Genomic DNA, 18,222 nt, shown 5'->3' on the forward strand with positions numbered 1-18,222 from the left:
GCATGGACTTACTCTGTGTGCAATATTATTGTTTAAAAAGATTTTTTAATGACTACCTCACATCTGTACCCCACACATACCCCTTTGAGCATGGTGAAATTATTAATTACACTTTGGATGGTGTATCAATACACCCAGTCACTACAAAGATACAGGCGTCCTTCCTAACTCAGTTGCCAGAGAGAAAGGCCAATGGTGACTTTAAAACAATTACAGAGTTTAATGGCTGTGATAGAAGAAAACTGAAGATGGATGTCACACCAGCCTTCGCTTTGGCTCCCCCTCCTTTTCAGCTCAGGTGTTCGGCGTCGCCGGCCTTCTAGCTGCTGCCAAACCTACTGCTGGCAAACGCCCTTCACTCATCAACCCCGGACTTGTCTCGTCATCATTACACACACCTGGTTCCAATCCCCACTATCACTGTATATATACTAACTCTTTGTTGGTTATTGTCTATGTTACTTGTTTTCCTGAGAGGAATCTCGCCTACTATTTCCTGATTACTTTATATTTTGCGCTGGGTTCGCCCTGGGCCTTTTGTTTATGAAGATATATTTTGAGCACAACAGCGTTTGGGTTTCGTCCCGCTTTGATCTATGGTGCTTAAATAAATTCAGTAGTTCTAAACCTGCGACTGCCTCCTGCCCACTCCTCTCTACACCTGTGACAATGGATCAACAACATTGTAGTTACTCCACAATACTAACCTTAAATGACAGAGTGAAAGAAGGAAGCTTGTACAGAATAAAATTATTCCAAAACATGCATCCTGTTTGCAATAAGGCACAAAAGTAAAACTGCAAAAAATGTGGCAAAAAATTAACTTTATGTCCTGAATACAGAGTGTTATGTTTGGGGCATATCCAACACATCACTGAGTACCACTCTTCATATTTTCAAGCATGGTGGTGGCTGCATCATGTTATAGGCATGCTTGTCATCGGTAAGGACTAGGGAGTTTTTTAGGATTAAAAGAAACGGAATAGAGCCAAGCAGAGGAAAAATCCTAGAGGAAAACCGGGTTCAGTCTTTTTTCCACCATATACTGGGAGACAAATTCATCTTTCAGCAGGACAATAACCTAAAACACATGGCCAAATATACACTGGAGTAGTTTACCAAGACAACATTGAATGTTCCTGAGTGGCCGAGTTACAGTTTTGACTTAAATCGGCTTGAAAATCTATGTCAAGACTGGAAAATGCCTGTCTAGCGATGATCAACAACCAACTTGACAGAGCTTGAAGAATAAAACATTTTTTATGGTAAAATAGCACTGCTGGGTGACTTGAAAAGCCATGGCCAGTCGATCAATAATATAATAGTACTTTTAGTAAAGGTGTTCATCTTTCATTTAGAATCTGTGGAAACTATGACAATAGAAAGGTTCAGAACTTTTGTGAAACATCACAGCACAGTTAAATTATTTGGCAAGTAGAAGTCAAGACTGGATGGTTTTTAGAGATAGAGTGGAGTGGTTGATGGTAGCTAAAAACAAAACAAAAAAACAAAGATAACTAATGTAAAATGTACCGTGTACAGTGTCCGTAAAATGTATATAGTATGTATAAGCTGGAAGTAGAAGCCTAAGTATTGTTGTCCATTAGTTTACTCCAATTAGGGGAGGGGAGGGGAGGTAGGGTTACGGGAAAATAATAAAGGAAAATATATAAAAAAAGACATGGGGGATTGGAAATGATGCAAACAATTACATTGATAGAACCCACAATCTATCTGCAATATTAAAGCTGATCTACCCCCTTTAAAAAAAATTGTACAATCCAGGTGTGCAAAGTTCTTATGCGTACCCAGAAAGACTCACAGTTGTAATCGCTGCCAAAGATGATTCTAACAATATTTCTGTATTTCATTTTAATAAATGTACAAACATTTCTAAAAACATGTTTTCACTTTGTCATTATGGGGTATTGTGTGTAGATGGGTGAGAAAAAAATATATTTAATCCATTTTTAATTCAGGCTGTAACACAACAGAATGTGGAATACACCAAGGGGTATAAACACTTTCTGAAGGCACTGTACTTCTCCAACAGCTTTTTCCAGAACAAGTACAAGGTCAGCGCCATCCACTGGTTTCCAGGCTATTGCCACGACAACAGAGGAGAGATTCTGAGGTTCTCATCGCCTCTCCGTCCATCCCTCCATCCCTGATTCAAGCAATGTGCATGCACGATAGGTCTGTTATTTGACTAAACTAAACCAACACTCAGAAATTCAGCAAAATTAAAAACATAGATATGTGTACAACATGTTTACACACATATCTGTTTTATACTGAATTCTCAGCAGTCCCCTCCCTCTATTGGCTGTGAGGTTGAAGTGTGTGAGGCCATACGGTGGCCATGCTTCATTCTGTCTCACATACAGAGACTGTGATGTTTTTGCCTTTTCAGACCACTACTACATTCACTATTGACACCTACAAATTGTTTTTCTGTTTGTATTTAATTTTCTCTTACTCTGTGTAACTCCTCATGATCTTGGCCTTACTGCTCTTCAAATAATACTTTTACAACACTTTATTATTAAACATTTTAATCAAATTCAACAAAAACAATTCCAAGTCCCTGATGTAAACTGAAAATCATGACCAAACTATATACACACAACTATCCATCAAAAAAATTATAATATTCAAAGCTCTAATCAAGCTTTCAAAAACTGCAAGCCCCCCCCCCCTTTCTCTTCAGTCTATCCGTTGGTCCAGCCAGCTCCTCAGAGTTCCCAGGTTTCTTTGCAGCCAGAGGATGTTCTTCTGGATGTTGTCCATGGCAACCTGAGTCACTCTCAGCTGAGATGCCTGCTCATGGATCGACTCAAAGAAAACACGCACCTGGGGAACACACACCTGGTAAGCGTGGCCGTGGGCTATGGGACACACACACCCTCTCTCGCTCAAACAGAACTTTGCTACTGACACATTACATTTCTAGGGTCAGTGTGTAGTGATTGAAAACAAATGATATTGCCACTAACAGATCAGTAATCTCACCTCAGTGAGTTCCTCTGTGGAGGAGAACTGGCCTGTGGTGCCAATGATGATGTTTCTAATAGAGAACGATCCCAACTGGAACCTGCAGGGTAGAAACAGGAGCAAAACACCACAGGTTGGCTAAAGCCCCCAGGCTATGGGACTGCTGGCCTACTACTACCTACTTTTTCATCAGTGTCAGTCTATCAGTTCATCTTTCTCCCTTTCCCTCTCTCATTCTCTACCACACGGATAGGCTCCACCTATTTCTCCTCCTTAGTGTTAGTCTCCTTCTCTTCCTCTCCCGCCACCTCTCTCCCTCCCTCCCTCTCTACCTCTCCCCCCCTCTCTCACTCTCTACCTCTCTCTCCCCCTCTTCCCCTCCCCCTCTTCCCCTCCCCCTCTTCCCCTCCCCCTCCCCCTCCCTCTCCCTCTCTCTATCCCCTCCCTCTCTACCACCTACTTGTCCACCAGGGTGCTCCAGTATTTCTGGACGTAGCTCCAGGCCAGATGATGTCCACTGGGGTTCCTGGCTACCATGGTGATGAGGGAGTCCAAGTCCTGGGTACGGATCACCTCCCCCTCTAGACCCAGCTCCAACAACCTGGGGTAGAAACACACATACAAACTGAATGTATTGTCAAATATTGAATTGAATTGACAGAGTATAGAAGAATGTACATACCTGGTTAGTTTGTTAGTGTCTCGGCTGCTGGCCAGGGCAGAGAGGATCTTGTGTTTGTGTGTCTCTGAGAGGGAGTGGGTGTATGTCTGGAGGAGAGATGCCCAGCCTGTGTCCTCCTGGGCCCCTACTGAATACACTGTCTCTGCCACGTCTGCAGGCAGGCTGGTGGAGGGAGAGGCACACACAGGACATGGTTTACTTCTGCAGTCAGGCAAAGTTTGCACCTTTGATTGGTCATGGATTGCAGGAGGTATGTGACTCTCCAAGGGATTTAACCACTCTCTCAAATAGCTGACAGACAGACAGATAGGCAGGCAGGCAGACAGACAGACATACTTAAGTGTGCTGTTGGAGTCCAGCCAGTGTGTGAAGCTGCGCTGGGCCTGCTTCAAACAGGGGAGGTCTCCTAGATGGCAGGCCAGGGAAAGGAGCTCCGACCTCAGCCGCCTCTCAGACACAGAGCCCTTGTCGCTCCACGTCTGACGGTCGATCACACCACGGAAATACCACAGGATGTACGTCTGCGGAAAACACACACAGAGAGGACATCAGACCACACACGAAGAGGACATCAGACCACACACGGAGAGGACATCAGACCACACACGGAGAGGACATCAGACCACACACGGAGAGGACATCAGACCACACACAGAGGGGGCATCAGACCACACATGGAGAGGACATCAGACCACACACGGAGAGGACATCAGACCACACACGGAGGGGGCATCAGACCACACACATAGGGGGCATCAGACCACACATGGAGAGGATATCAGACCACACATGGAGAGGACATCAGACCACACACGGAGAGGACATCAGGCCACACACAGAGGGGGCATCAGACCACACATGGAGAGGACATCAGACAAGACACACACTCAAACTCTGCAACTGAACCAGAATGTTTTTAGAATTATTTCATGTTTTATGTGTTTGTGTGATGTGTGTGTGCACATGTATGTGTATGTGCCCTACCCTGAGGTTTTGTGTGACATCAGGTATGTCTCTCCTCTCCACCATCCTGTAGAAAGCTTCCAGGTAGGCCAACCCCTGGAGTAAGGGCACGGTGTGACTTTCTGATCGCAGGTAGCCAATAAGGTCCAAGGCTTTATCGAGTGACAGCCGACCTGCCCTATAGAAATAGTATAGCGAGATGACGTCAGAAATAAAAGTCTGTTTGTGTTGTCTATTCATATTTTAACACACACACACAATCACACACAGGTAGGTTTCTTACGTGGTAAGTTGGAAGGCGTTGTGTATGAGGTGTGTTCTGTCCATGAAGCTGAGAGCTGTGTGGTTGTCCTTCAGTAGTTGTATCAAGTCGTCCCAGCCTGAACCATCATAGTGGACCAGGTAATAACCAGCCATATCCACATTCACCTTCACCCAGCCCACTTCCTCCCCCACCTCCACACTGTCTGAGGAGAGGAGAGACACAGAAATCAATCAATTAGTGAAACAACCAGTCAATCAATCAACTCCTCACTAACCTCCATACTGACGAGTGAGACCGCAACTATCTTCCCTGTGAATGTTGTCAGTAGGTGTCTTACCTGTGAGTGTGGTCATTATGTGTCTTACCTGTGAGTGTGGTCATTAGGTGTCTTACCTGTGAGTGTGGTCATTATGTGTCTTACCTGTGAGTGTGGTCATTAGGTGTCTTACCTGTGAGTGTGGTCATTATGTGTCTTACCTGTGAGTGTGGTCATTAGGTGTCTTACCTGTGAGTGTGGTCATTAGGTGTCTTACCTGTGAGTGTGGTCATTAGGTGTCTTACCTGTGAGTGTGGTCATTAGGTGTCTTACCTGTGAGTGTGGTCATTAGGTGTCTGTGGATACTTGTTGAGGTGTCAGTCCTGTATGTCAGAGGGATGTGCCACAGGAACCTAACACAGAGAGATCAGAGAGGGGAGGGATGAGGTGAAGGAATAGGACCTCACTACACATGAGAATCACAGAGAATGTGTGTGTGTTTGTGGTGTGTGTGTGTGTGTTTACCCCTGCTGCAGGCTGGGCCATGCTGGATCAGAGGGATGTGCGGTTCTCAGGAACCTCTCCTGTTTCAGCAGGAGACGAGACCCCTGCCTAGTGACCGTTACCAAGGGCACACCTGTCTGCAGCGTCCAGGTGTTCATCATGGTCGTCAGGTCCAGGTGCTCCCCAGCGTACAGGTACTGACACACACACACAAACACACACACACACACAGGTAAACATCACACTGTTAAATCAGTGGTGTGACATTTACAGAGTACATATTTGACATTTTCTTGACTGTTGGTATTGTAATGTAATGTACTGTTATGTAAAGAGAGGTGTGTTTACTGCGTTCTTAGCTGCCTGCCTGCTGCTGTAGCAGTGTTCTCCAGAGGTGAACTCCTCTTCTGAACATGTCTGAGAACAACACAGCACCTTACATTTACACACTAAATCATCCTACACAGAGGGATCAATAAAACATATATAATTTGATCGATCTACGCACATTGGCCAGGCTGTCCCACAGGTCCTGGTTGTGAGCGTTGCTGTAGCTGTACCTGCGAAGGTAACGCACGATTCCACTCTGGAACACTTGGTCAGTCAGGTAGTGTCTGAGCATGTGCAGGACACATGCCCCCTAGTGGAACAAACACCACAGTACATTAACACTGTGGCTCTGATCCAAGACTTTAGACATTCATCCTTACTCCCTCCCTTGAAGTAAAGACAGGGTTGGTAAAAGCAATGTTATAGAAAAATATGTGTGTGTGCGTGTTTGCGTGCATGCATGTGTGTGTGTTTTTGTCTACCTTATTGTAGGATACTGTGTCGAACATCTCTTTAATCTGTGTGGGGCTCTCAGCCGCACTGGAGATGGGGCGGGAGGAGTTAAGAGAGTCTCGACCAATCGCAGCAAAGCAGGTGTCCACCAGATAATCCTCCTGAGCGATAAAAAGGGCACCTTTTCAACAGGAATATCCCTCAGGGACATTTGAAACATTCATACTAAACATGAATACTACTATGAAGTTGGAGTAGGGATGTGTACAACATATGAGTAACAGGATCGTACCACTTTGAGTTTGGGGTATGTGGCGTCGACTGAGATGTACTCCATGTATCTGGCGAAGCCCTCGTTCAGCCAGATGTCATTCCACCACTCCATGGTCACCAGGTTGCCAAACCACTGACATACAGACAAACAGGCAGGCAGGAGAGGACAGACAATGAGAGATGTCAACAGAAGAGGAGGACAGAGATCTGTTCCAGTTGTTTAATTCAGGTCCATTCACTGAGAGGAGATCCATTAGTCTCCCAGTGAGGATAAACTTCCTGAAGAATGCAGAGGTTTATGACATCACTGTCTAATCCCTCTTCACACTACCAAGGTTCACTTCCTGCCATGACCTGCTACTTCCTGTTCAACACCCTGAACAACTTTCTGTCCGGCTCTCACCTGGTGGGCGAGCTCATGGGCGATCACCATGGTAACCCAGAGCCTATCGGAGGCTGAGGAGGTGGCAGGGTCGTAGAGCAGGCTGGTCTCTCTGAAGGTGATCAGACCCCAGTTCTCCATCGCTCCCGCCTGAAAGTCTGGGATAGCAACCAGGTCTGGAGGGGACAAAGGCAGGCAGCAACTTCATAATGATTACCTTACTTGTTTAACCAACTGCTATTGAACCCTGGTCATCAGCACCTTTGAGTTACCTTGTTTAGGTAGTGGGTAGTTGATGTTGAAGTATTTCTCATAGAACTCCAGTAGTTTGACTGCAGCCTTCAGAGCATAATGGGTCTGCTGCCATTTCTCAGGAGCAGCATAGACAGATACCTGAAACATATTACAGTGATGTTCTGAAATCACACATACAGTATGTACATACATGTACACACATTCACACACACCCCTGTCCCCAGTCCTACCTACCTTGACCCCTGAGGCAGTTGTTGCGCTGACGGATCTGAAGTCACACACGATGAAGGCCACCAGATAGGAGCTCATCCTTACACTCACAGCAAAACGGTCCTCCATTAGTCCATCATCCAGGACCACTGTCTGCTCCTAAAGGGGAAACACACACAGACATTGGAATACACAATCACATACTATGATCCACCTGCCACCATGTTGCTTTTGTGTGTTTACTCACTACAGGCATGTTGGACAGGGCGGTGTGTGCCGGGCTCCTCCTGATACTGATAGAGTAGTTAGCCTTGAAGCTCGGCTCATCAAAACAAGGAAACGCCATCCGAGCACTTGTGGGCTCAAAATGAGTGGAGGCCAGGTTCCTGGAGAGATAGATAGAGGGAGGGCAGAGAGAGAGAGAGCGGGGAGCAGAGAGAGAGAGAGACATTACAAGGAGTTTATCATGTGATGTCTCACAAAAAACATTTGGTTGGGGAGTGATGTACAACACAGCCTTTCTCCCTCACATGGAGAGAGAGAGTGAGGTACACACACACATTCACACACACACACACACTCCATACCGTGTCTCTCCGGTGCTGGTTCTGTAGGTGCTCCTGTAGAAGCCATAGAAGCCTTCTCCTAGCTCCGCCCCAAACTCCAGAAACAGGAAGTACTTCTGCCCACCGCTGAGTACTCTGGGAGAGAAGATGGCAGTCTGCTCATGGGTAGGATTGTGGAGCACAGGGAGCACCTGAGGACGCACAGGTACAGGAACACATACACACATGCGGTAGTCATTAGACGGACATGTCAGAGAAGAGAAAAGTGGGACATCGTTAGAAACTGAGCATGACAGTTTAGTTCTGAGGGAGTAACCTACCTGGTCTGACAGGTGAGCCAGGTTCTGGTCCAACATGGTTGCCGTAGTGATACGGAGCCCCTTGCTGTGCAACACCACCCAGTTGGTATTGTTCTGAACCTGAAGCTCTATCCGGACTGTACCGCTGTAGCTGAGCATAGTGAGGTTAGGGTGGAGCAGGAGGTGGTAGTGGAGCGGAACAATGTACCCCGGAAGACGGAGGCGGCTCCAAGGGAATGAGAGGCTTCCTGTACCCAGGGGAGGCTGCTCCTCAGTGGGGTTAGGGGGCTCAGAGGCCTGGGTCGGGCTAGCGGAGGTCTGGTTCACACCAGCCAGAGACAGGAGGGCCAGAACCAAGAACCTGACCATTATGGTGGAAATGTTGTTGGAGGACTACTGTAAGGATAAGGATAATAATGATCACTCTTGAGAGCAGCAAACAGTCTGCAGGCATTCAGTTTGTTTTCAGAACGTAGAGAAACATCAGGGAGGATAGCTGTTGATAATTACACTTCAGGAGGAACGTAGTCTCTCTGGTTAGACGGAAATGTATAACCTTACAGCAACAGGCTAGTAGAAATGTCCAGAAGTTCTTTCTTGAACCTGAAGGAAGATAGAAAAAACAGCTATGTTATTTATTTATTTTTCTTACAGTGAGGATCTCACACAGTAATGAAGTGGTAATGTGTTGAATTAATTAGGTCTGCTTTTATAAAGCCAAGAAGCTGAACAATTTAAATTCCGGTCTGGTCGATAAAGGCTGCTATCTATTCTATGCAATGATACACACGCTTACAGCCAGGCAGCAATCCCAGTGTGTTACATGGTGAGTGTAAGAGATAGCTGGTTATAAATGACCCTAGCTGTCCAGGCAGGCTACAGTAGAGAAGGACAGGGCTGTAATTGTAATCTGATACTAGGATAGACACACACAAACGCACATTGACCCCCTAAACAGTTAAATAACTTTGTTTAGATGTTAATAAGTTCAACACTATCACCATAGAACAGTAATCATGTTGCCCTAGCACCCCAGATTCCCTGAGTTGGGTGGAGGTGTAGATGGAGGTTAATTCCATGTTTTTATTAATTTACCTCATTTGAGCTGTATCATCCTTCCCTCGCTCTCTGTCTCTGCTGACAGCTTTCATTTTCTCTTTCATGCTCCCGCCCCCTTTCCTATCCCCGCGAGTACAGCAGCTGTGTGTGTGACCTTCCTTTTTGTAAAGTTTTCCTTTCTTTACCAACCCTCTTTAAAATGGTTTACTTTAAGATTGTCCATGCATTATTGACTGCAGTCATATTATTAGAGTGTTTCTTCATATTTTCCAGGCTGATGTTCGGACTGTATATATATAGCTGTGTCTGTATTTAACCTGTCAGCTGGTCAGGAGGGGAAACCAGGTGGTTAATCCACACTACCACCACAACAACACCTCACATTTCATACTGGATATCAACGTACTATATCCAACACACTATCTCTCCTGTATACACACACTGCAAGAACACATACTTTCCATGTGTCTCATCCACAGTGCACAACTAGCCTCCTGACAGTACCATGAGGTTCTTGAAGTGATGCTCTTGGAATTTACCAGGCTCTTCAGAAGCCTGGTGTTCTGGAATTTATTCCAGAACACCAGGCTTCTGAAGAGCATGAGATTTGCACGTGTGTGTGCGCGTGCGTGTGTGTGTGTCAGGGTTGGGCTCAATTCAGAATTGAATTGCGAATTCCTCATAAACTCCAATTAAATTATAGAATTTGAATTGAAGTAGTAAACAGGAAACAGAATTGCAATTAAAATGTTCATTCAATTAATTGAATTCAGTGAAATTCAAATGCATCTTCTATTCTATATTAGGTGTAGTCTATACAAATATACACATAAAACATCAAACGTCATTATATACATTTATATAAAATATTGTTGAAACAGTTGATTTTCAGGAAAAACTCTTAAAATGAATGACCAAGTAAAACAAAACCTGCATGCTAATATTCTAAGTTATTATATTCAATAAATCACTTAAATGGTGTTAAATATGGGGGAAATACTACATTTCTGTCACGACTTCCTCCGAAGCTACCTCCTCTCCTTGTTCGGGCAGGCTTCGGCATTCTTCATCACAGGCCTTCTAGCCACTGCCGCTCCATATCTCATCATTCCATTTGTTTTGTCTTGTTTATTACACACACCTGGTTCATATCCCCTCATTAGTATGTGTATAAGTGTTCCCTCTGCCCCCTTGTCCTTGTGGGTGATTGTTTATTGTGAGGAGATAGTGGCTCGGTTGAGCTCAGTGTATTTTGTATTGCCGGGGTATTTTCCCTGTGTGCCTGTTTGTTCCAGTGCGCCTGTTTTGCACATTGGACTGGTTAACGCTGTATTACGGAATAAACTCAGTATACTGTGATTTACCCTCCTGCGCCTGACTCCTTCAAATCACGCATCACAATTTCCCAGAATGCATTACTTTAACCCTCAAGTTGACCCTGAGGTCTTCAAAAAGAAGCCAAACAAATGAATTGGTTGGGCGAAATATAATTGGGTATTGCAAGCACTAAGGTTAAAAGAGAATATAAATATTGTTTCCAGAGAAAAGTGATATATTCTTTGGTATCTGGAAGTGTGACCTGTCAGATTCAATGAAACTCTTATGGTCTATGACTGAGTGGAATTTATTATTTATTTGAATTGCACTGAATTAAATTCTACTTCCTGTTACTCAAACTCAAATTCAAATTTTACATCCTGTGGGGTGTGGTCAATTCGAATTTCAACTCATTAGTTGAATGGGTGTCAATTCCAAAATCCTGAATTGAGCCCAACCCTGGTGTGCGTGCGTGTGTGCATGTGTGTGTGTGTTTGTGTATGCAGGTGTACTTTGGGTATGATTAATATGATCAGCCTCTCACCTCATATCTAACATCCCAGAGCTGCAGGTGTCCTCTGTGGTTACCTGTTGTCTACTGATCTACTGCTGGTAGACTACTGGTCTACTCACACAGTAGAGGACACAACCAGAGAACTCCCTATTGTACACTACAGTAGGATTCTATGGGCCTCTGAACTATAGACACAACACTTTGTAAACATGATATAGTTAGAATGACTCTGTGAAAGAGCAGAGGTGAAATGGCCTCTTGTGGTGTGTGTGGATTGGTTTTACTATCCTTGTGGGGACCAGAAGTCCAAGTAAAACAAGGAAGTAGGGACATTCCCAACAAGGAAAAAGGCTAGTTTAGGCTTAGGGGTTAAGTTTGAGGCTAGGGTACAATTAGGGTTAGGGTTAGAATTAAGGTTAGGGTTATGTTTAGTTTTAGGGTTTGGGGTTTGGGGTTATGGTTAGGGTTAGGTTTTAGGGAAAATAGGATTTTGAATGGGAATAAATGTTTTGGTACCCACAACGATAGTAAAACAAACGAGTGTGTGTGTGTTTGTGTGTGTGTGTGTGTGTGTGTGTGTGTGTGTGCGTGTGCGTGTGCGTGTGCGTGTGTGCGTGTGCGTGTGCGTGTGTGTGGGTAAGGGTTGGATGTGTGAATAGTCAGTGCAAATAGTCTCAAAGGTGAAAATAGTCTCTAAGGTGCAGGTCTGTGCAGGGTGATAGCTAGGGTTGGCTGTTCAGCAGTCTGATGGCCTGGTGGTAGAAGCTGTCTCAGAGCCTGTTGGTCCAAGTCCCAATGCTTCGATACCGCTTGCCAGATGGTAACAGAGTGAACAGTCCGTGGCTAGCTAAAGAACTGACCGACTAACTAACTCACTTAAAGATATATCTTCACCTACTGTATTTTGTTCTCAATAGTTTCAGTTATGATGATTGTTGTTTTTTGGCTGTTGTTTTTTAGTTGGTAAATATACTGAGTAAAAACAAAAGGACTGAGACTATTACAGACTGTGTTAAAGCTCACTCTCTCTTCTTTCCCCCTTTTTCTCCTCTTCTGAGTTTTCTCCTCTCCTTCGCTCTCTTGTCTTTCCCCCCTCCCTACCACAGTACATGGTGATGTGTTGGCCTCCCTGCCCCCCAGTGCACCTGGCAGGTGAGAGGGTGGGCTGGACGCTGCTGGTGTGTATCATATCTGACCTGAGGAAGGGTCACCTGGAGGTTAACTGGATGTCACCTGGGGAGGGTAGGTAGGCCTACACACACACGACCTGATGTTACTTGCTCAACATCTTTGAGAATCTTGTTATCTCTGTCCTTTCCAACATGACGGTCTAATGACTTGACATGTCTGTTCTCTCTGACATGGTCATCTAGTGAGTCCTGCCAGTGCTCCCTACAGTGTGACCGGGGAGGAACATGACAGTGGCGCAGTGCCGTGGCGATAGTAACCGGGGCGACCAGTGAGTGGACATCATACAGCTGTTTTGTCAGTCACCGACGCCATGCCAGCGTCATCAGGACACACCATGCCACCTTCACAGGTAGGGCTCGGTGTGTGTGTGTGTGTCTGTGTGTGTGTGTGTATGTGTGTGTGTGCATGCTTTCAAATAACTTGGTATACTATACTGTAGTTCTGTTGAGAGTGGGATAGTGAACATCTTTTTTCTACAGATGAAGACCTTGGAGAGAGATGCTATGAACATCATGACAGTGTGTTTGAAGGTAAGTGTAAGAATTCTCAAGAACTTAACTGCCATTGAGGTGGTGAATTTAGTTATAACATTAATTTGTAACAAAAAAACATTTATGAACAGTAATTGAGTGACTTTTGGCATTTCTTATTAAAAATAAACAAATCTGTTTCTTGAAAACAACTTTTATCAACAGAAATATGTTTCTCATTTTGTCAGGAACCATAAACTGGTAAAGGGTGTGACCATTTTATTCGACAATACATAGATTTTACTCCATTTTTCCAGAACACCTTCTGCTGATGTAATAATAATATGCCATTTAGCAGACGCTTTTATCCAAAGCGACTTACAGTCATGTGTGCATACATTTTTACGTATAGGTGGTCCCGGGGATCGAACCCACTACCCTGGCATTACAAGCGCCATGCTCTACCAATTGAGCTACAGAGGACCACATCATAAAATATAAACTCCAAGAAATATGTGTACATTGTTGGTGTAATGACTGTGTGGCAGTAATGACAGGGTAATGTTAAATTGCATTAGTTGTTAAAAAACAAGTTTGTGGAAATAGATATCTACAGTATCGTTGATTGTTATAAAGACAGTATAATATCATTTGATAAGCAGTATTGAGCAGAGGTTTACATATCCATTTTGTAAAAAAGTTATACAAAGGTTGCTACTTTGTAATGATAATAACCTGGAAATAGTCATTACCGACACATTTTGTGGTGATAATGATAGTGTTGGTGAAGACAATTTTCAACATTTTTGGATTTAACCTTTGGTCATGTGATAAATTCCAATAATTTTCAAAGTGACTTTTCTTGAAGGTGGAGATATACTATCATACACTCCATGTCATGTCGTTGTTCACCACTGTCACTTCCCAGTTCTTGTGTGACTTGATGTGTCAAATGTTTTTTTTTTTACTAGAATTTATAATTTTGTTCAGTGTGATGGTAATGATGCAAAATTGTGGGACAACTGTAGAAAATAATTTATTTAGGGCTTATGCACATTGAAAATGTAAATAGCTTTCATTTATCTTGTTTAAATACGTAGCAGAAGATCAAAAGTCAAGGTGTGGGACAATGCTTTTCAAAATGACAAAAAAACTTTTGAAAAATGAAAAAGAAAAGTTTAAGCTTATTTTAGTGTCAACTTAATATATGTAAAATAAAAATTTACATATGTATAGATTTTTTTATCTACCCCTGGGACACAAAAAGGCCTGTAGTTGCAAAAATTCCCAGTTACCTCTGTCTTCCTCTTTCTATGCAGCCATTGGCTGGTGGACTGATCATGTGACTCTTCAGGCCTTGAGGCTCCTCCTTCTTAAGACCACCATCTTTAATGCTCTGATCACAGCATGTGCCATTATAAAGTGGTGAGACCCCTGACCCCTAACTCCTTAACACCTGACTTTTTTTCCACACATCCGTAATCTGTAACATTAATCGCTGGCTGTAATAGTAGTATTTCCCCTTTTCAGATGGTCAGAAGGAGATGAAAAGAGGATTACTTCTATACTATCTTTACAGAGGAGAGACCATGGTCCACAGAGAGAGGATGTCTTTTACATCTCTACCATGATGATGACCATAGAAGAGAGGATGTTCTGTATTGGCTGGGGTCTGCAGAGGACGTCTGCTGGAGTAGCTCTGTGTTCATGAGTTTAGGCGCGCTTCTTAGAAACTTGGAGATCTTTGGCGATTGCAGGTGTCCCTGTGAATGTTAGGGTGACAATTACAGTGTGTGTGTGTGTGTGTGTGTGTGTGTGTGTGTGTGTGTGTGTACAAACCTGTGGTATATGATCATCTCAGACAGATGCACATACAGAGACAACTGGCTTCCACTCTGACCTAATTCTTTGTCAGTTAGAAACACTAAGGGCTCGATACAATCCGTTTCGCCGAAGTTCAGCACTATAGCGTGCTTGAAATGTAAAGGTAATTTCCAATTGAGCCAACATATGCAGCGTTTACCATGAATGCAGTCTCCACGATTGCTTGAACATTGCCTTTAAATTTCAATCGCGCTATAGCGCTGAACTTCGATGATATGGATTGAATCGAGCCCTAAGACCAGAGACAATGTGAGATAACATAAGATATGTCAATAAAATGCTAATACTTTTTAGGATAATATTGTTTGGTCTGTAGAAGTATTTCTTGTAAACAACAACAAAGGGCAAATCGAAGAAAAATACATCAGAAAAAGATACATTGGGTCTGTTTTTCTTTTATTGTTTTTTAAATAAAACACTTGCACAAATTTACATTTTTTCCAAGTTTTCATTAGTGCCTCCATAAGAGTAAAACACTGACATAGCAATGGAGCGCCACTAAGTGGCAGTACAATCACATCTGAAACAGCAAGAATATGGAGCGTACCTTCCTCTAACAGACACTACGTTTATAAATAAGTTACGTATTTCAACATTGAGCAGTCACTCTTCACCACACGGACACTCACACATGAGTTAAGAGTTCACAATGCCAGAGGCAGACTGAGCATACATTTCCCACCAGACACTGCTTTGTAATTTTATATGAGGGCATATATATCCCATCAGACACTGCATTGTAGTTTTATCTGTGAGTGTGTGACTTCGTCTCGGCCTGTGGAAGTCCCAGTGTTCTGTCTATAGCAGGTAGTTATGTAGAGCTGCAGTGTGTGCAGGCTTCTGTTTCACCCCAGCTATATCTTGCCTGGTTCAACTAATAAACCAATCATCAAGATCTTGGTTAGCTGAATCAGGTGTGTTAGTGCTGGGCTGGAACTAAAGCCTGCGTTTACTACATTCCTCCAGGACTGGAGTTGTGCAGCCCTTGTCTACAGTTTACTAAAGCCTAGTCCATGTATCCCATTCCTTGAGCAGCCCGTCAGCTCTGGCAGTAGTAGCAAAATAGAGTCCATCTACAGTAGCTAAGTTTACTAAGCATTAGAGGTGGATAGGGAGGAAGGGTCAGGGTGGGGGTTACGGGGTTACGGGGTTACGGGGTTACGGGGTTACGGGGTTACGGGGTAGAGCAGTTACAGTTTGGGTTCGGGGGGGGGGGTGATGGTGAATCACCATATGTGGTTGTCTTTGGTTGCAACAGAAAGCAAACTGAACACTCATAGAAACATAGAAAACACACAACAACAAAAAGCTGATAGTCAAAGCTGTTTAGTAAATGCATTGAACTGTTACCGCCAGCTGAAATTTGTGGAAGTAAAAAAACTCAGTAAGAGCATGTCATAGTCAATACACCATGTGAACAGTGAATATGTTCATAAAAATTGTTACTGAGGGTGACTGACTTTTCAGTCCTCAGACAATAAGCCAGGTAAAACACGCTAACTTGCGCACACGCATATACACACACACACAGTATTTGCAGATATACTGTAAATGATAATCAAACATTGAACGGTAATGGTGGGTCTGAAACTGTTCTGAACAGCTACTATGGTACCATACAGAATACATTCAACAGAAAATAGCTCACATTAAGTTATTATAGAACAGAGGCTAAATCAACTCAACTGCCTTTGGAATCTCTGCTTTAAAACAGAGATTCCATCTCACTGTGTTAATGAGCTGGTTAATTGTCTCAAATGGCTCCTTATTCCCCATATAGTTCACTACTTTGGTTCACTACATGCCCTATCTCCCTCTGGTGAAAAGTAGCATACTGCGGGGAATCAGGTGTCATTTGAGATTTGCACTGAGTGACGAAAACTGCAGATGAAATCCACAGCTTGGGCTGTTGGAGGATGGTAGGGGGGGGCAGTGGGGAGGGGGAGAGGTGGGTGGGGGGTGGGGGGGTTTATTGATAAGGCCCCTCAGACTCTAAAGAAGGGCCATGTAGGGGGAGAGGTTGAGGGGGTGGGGTGGAGAGGGGGAGAGAGTGAGGGGGTGGGGTTTAGGTGGGAGAGGTTGAGGGGGGTGGGGTTTAGGTGGGAGAGGTTGAGGGGGTGGGGTTTAGGGGGGAAAGGTTGGAGGGGTGGGGTGGGGTGGAGAAGGGAGAGTTTGAGGGGGTGGGGTGGAGAGGGGGAGAGATTGAGGGTGTGGGGTGGAGAAGGGAGATGTTGAGGGGGGTGGGGTGGAGAAGGAGAGGTCGAGGGGGTGGGGTTTAGGTGGGAGAGGTTGAGGGGTGGGGTTTAGGTGGGAGAGGTTGAGGGGGTAGGTTGAGGGGGTGGGGTGGAGAGGGGAGAGAGTGAGGGGGTGGGGGTTTAGGTGGGAGAGGTTGAGGGGGTGGGGTGGAGAGGGGGAGAGAGTGAGGGGGTGGGGTTTAGGTGGAAGAGGTTGAGGGGGTGGGGTTTAGGGGGAGAGGTTGAAGGGTTGGGGTGGAGAAGGGAGAGGTTGATGGGGTGGGGTAGAGAGGGGGAGAGATTGAGGGGGTGGGGTGGAGAAAGGTTATGTTGAGGGGGTGGGGTGGAGAAGGGAGAGATTGAGGGGGTGGGGTGGGGTGGAGAAGGTAAGAGGTTGAAGGGTGGAGAGGGGGAGAGGTTGAGGGTTGGGGTGGAGAGGGCGAGAGGGGGAACACTGGTGTGGATTTAGCAAAAAATCGAAATAAAGTGCTTCTCTTAAAACAACTTCCTCTGTCTAAAAACAATCACAACAAAATCACGCAAAAATAAAAACCAAAACACGCCATCCAGCGTTCCTGGATATGTCACACACACTATTTACAGTCTGGGAGTGTGTTTCTACAATATACACACACAAATTGGAGTGTTGGTTGGTTTGGGTCTTCCTTTTAATATGTGTAATCCTCAAATATAGACAGGTCATAATCTCCAGGAAGCCTGCTAGGTCCCACACAGCAGAGATGGGAAGACTACAGGAGTGTCATGGAATCTGTTCAGATTCCAGCTGTGGACTCCTTTATGGCAGTAATATGCCTCAGGGTGTTCAGTCAACTATTCTCTTTTCACCAAGAAGAAGAAAAAGGTAAATCTCCAGAGGGGCTCTGGTTAGAAGTTTCTCTTAGACACCGATCTAGGATCAGCTTAGTTTACCCTCCTCAATCATAACCATTAGGGGAAAACATAAAACTGACCTTAGATCTGCGTCAAGAGGCAACTTTATCCTACAGCTCAGCTAGGGGCTCTATATGAACACACATACTCACACACACTCACTTACACACTCACACTCACACTCACACTCACACTCACACTCACACTCACACTCACACTCACACTCACAC

General features: G+C 44.5%; 1 protein-coding gene and 1 long non-coding RNA gene across 3 annotated transcripts; one reads left to right on the top strand and one right to left on the bottom strand.

The window, feature by feature from the left end:
• Positions 1-2,538: 2,538 nt before the first annotated feature.
• LOC121584937 (endoplasmic reticulum aminopeptidase 2) lies at positions 2,539-9,620 on the bottom strand. Of its 2 annotated transcripts, XM_041901203.1 has the most exons (21): positions 9,528-9,620; positions 8,943-9,035; positions 8,454-8,828; positions 8,155-8,324; positions 7,815-7,953; positions 7,592-7,726; positions 7,375-7,495; positions 7,124-7,278; positions 6,740-6,853; positions 6,477-6,608; positions 6,173-6,304; positions 6,013-6,081; positions 5,686-5,861; positions 5,494-5,573; positions 4,923-5,106; positions 4,661-4,817; positions 4,013-4,197; positions 3,677-3,838; positions 3,455-3,595; positions 3,013-3,094; positions 2,539-2,853 (listed from the first exon to the last, which is right to left on the bottom strand). In XM_041901203.1, the coding sequence occupies exons 3-21, from the start codon at positions 8,799-8,801 to the stop codon at positions 2,707-2,709; spliced, it is 2,829 nt and encodes a 942-aa protein (XP_041757137.1). In that variant the 5' UTR covers positions 8,802-8,828; positions 8,943-9,035; positions 9,528-9,620; the 3' UTR covers positions 2,539-2,706. The 2 variants fall into 2 exon arrangements, with proteins under 2 accessions (XP_041757137.1, XP_041757136.1); XM_041901202.1 differs by having other exon boundaries at positions 8,454-9,035.
• Positions 9,621-12,486: 2,866 nt separating this feature from the next.
• Positions 12,487-15,003, top strand: LOC121584193. The gene is made up of 5 exons (XR_006003677.1): positions 12,487-12,564; positions 12,696-12,862; positions 12,993-13,043; positions 14,303-14,408; positions 14,514-15,003. It is a non-coding gene; the product is annotated as an uncharacterized LOC121584193 (long non-coding RNA).
• The last annotated feature ends 3,219 nt before the right edge of the window (positions 15,004-18,222 follow it).

This window comes from Coregonus clupeaformis, chromosome 16 (assembly GCF_020615455.1).
Source record: "Coregonus clupeaformis isolate EN_2021a chromosome 16, ASM2061545v1, whole genome shotgun sequence".
Lineage (NCBI taxonomy): Eukaryota > Metazoa > Chordata > Actinopteri > Salmoniformes > Salmonidae > Coregonus > Coregonus clupeaformis.

Bases quoted from the DNA above. Each gene is read 5' to 3' on its own strand.
- LOC121584937 (XM_041901203.1), bottom strand. From the start codon at position 8,801: ATGGTCAGGTTCTTGGTTCTGGCCCTCCTGTCTCTGGCTGGTGTGAAC. The intron at 5,862-6,012 runs GTAAACACACCT...TGTGTGTGTCAG, and splicing joins GGCAGGCAGCTAAGAACGCA to TACCTGTACGCTGGGGAGCA. The intron at 2,854-3,012 runs GTGAGATTACTG...TGTGTTCCCCAG, and splicing joins CCACAGAGGAACTCACTGAG to GTGCGTGTTTTCTTTGAGTC.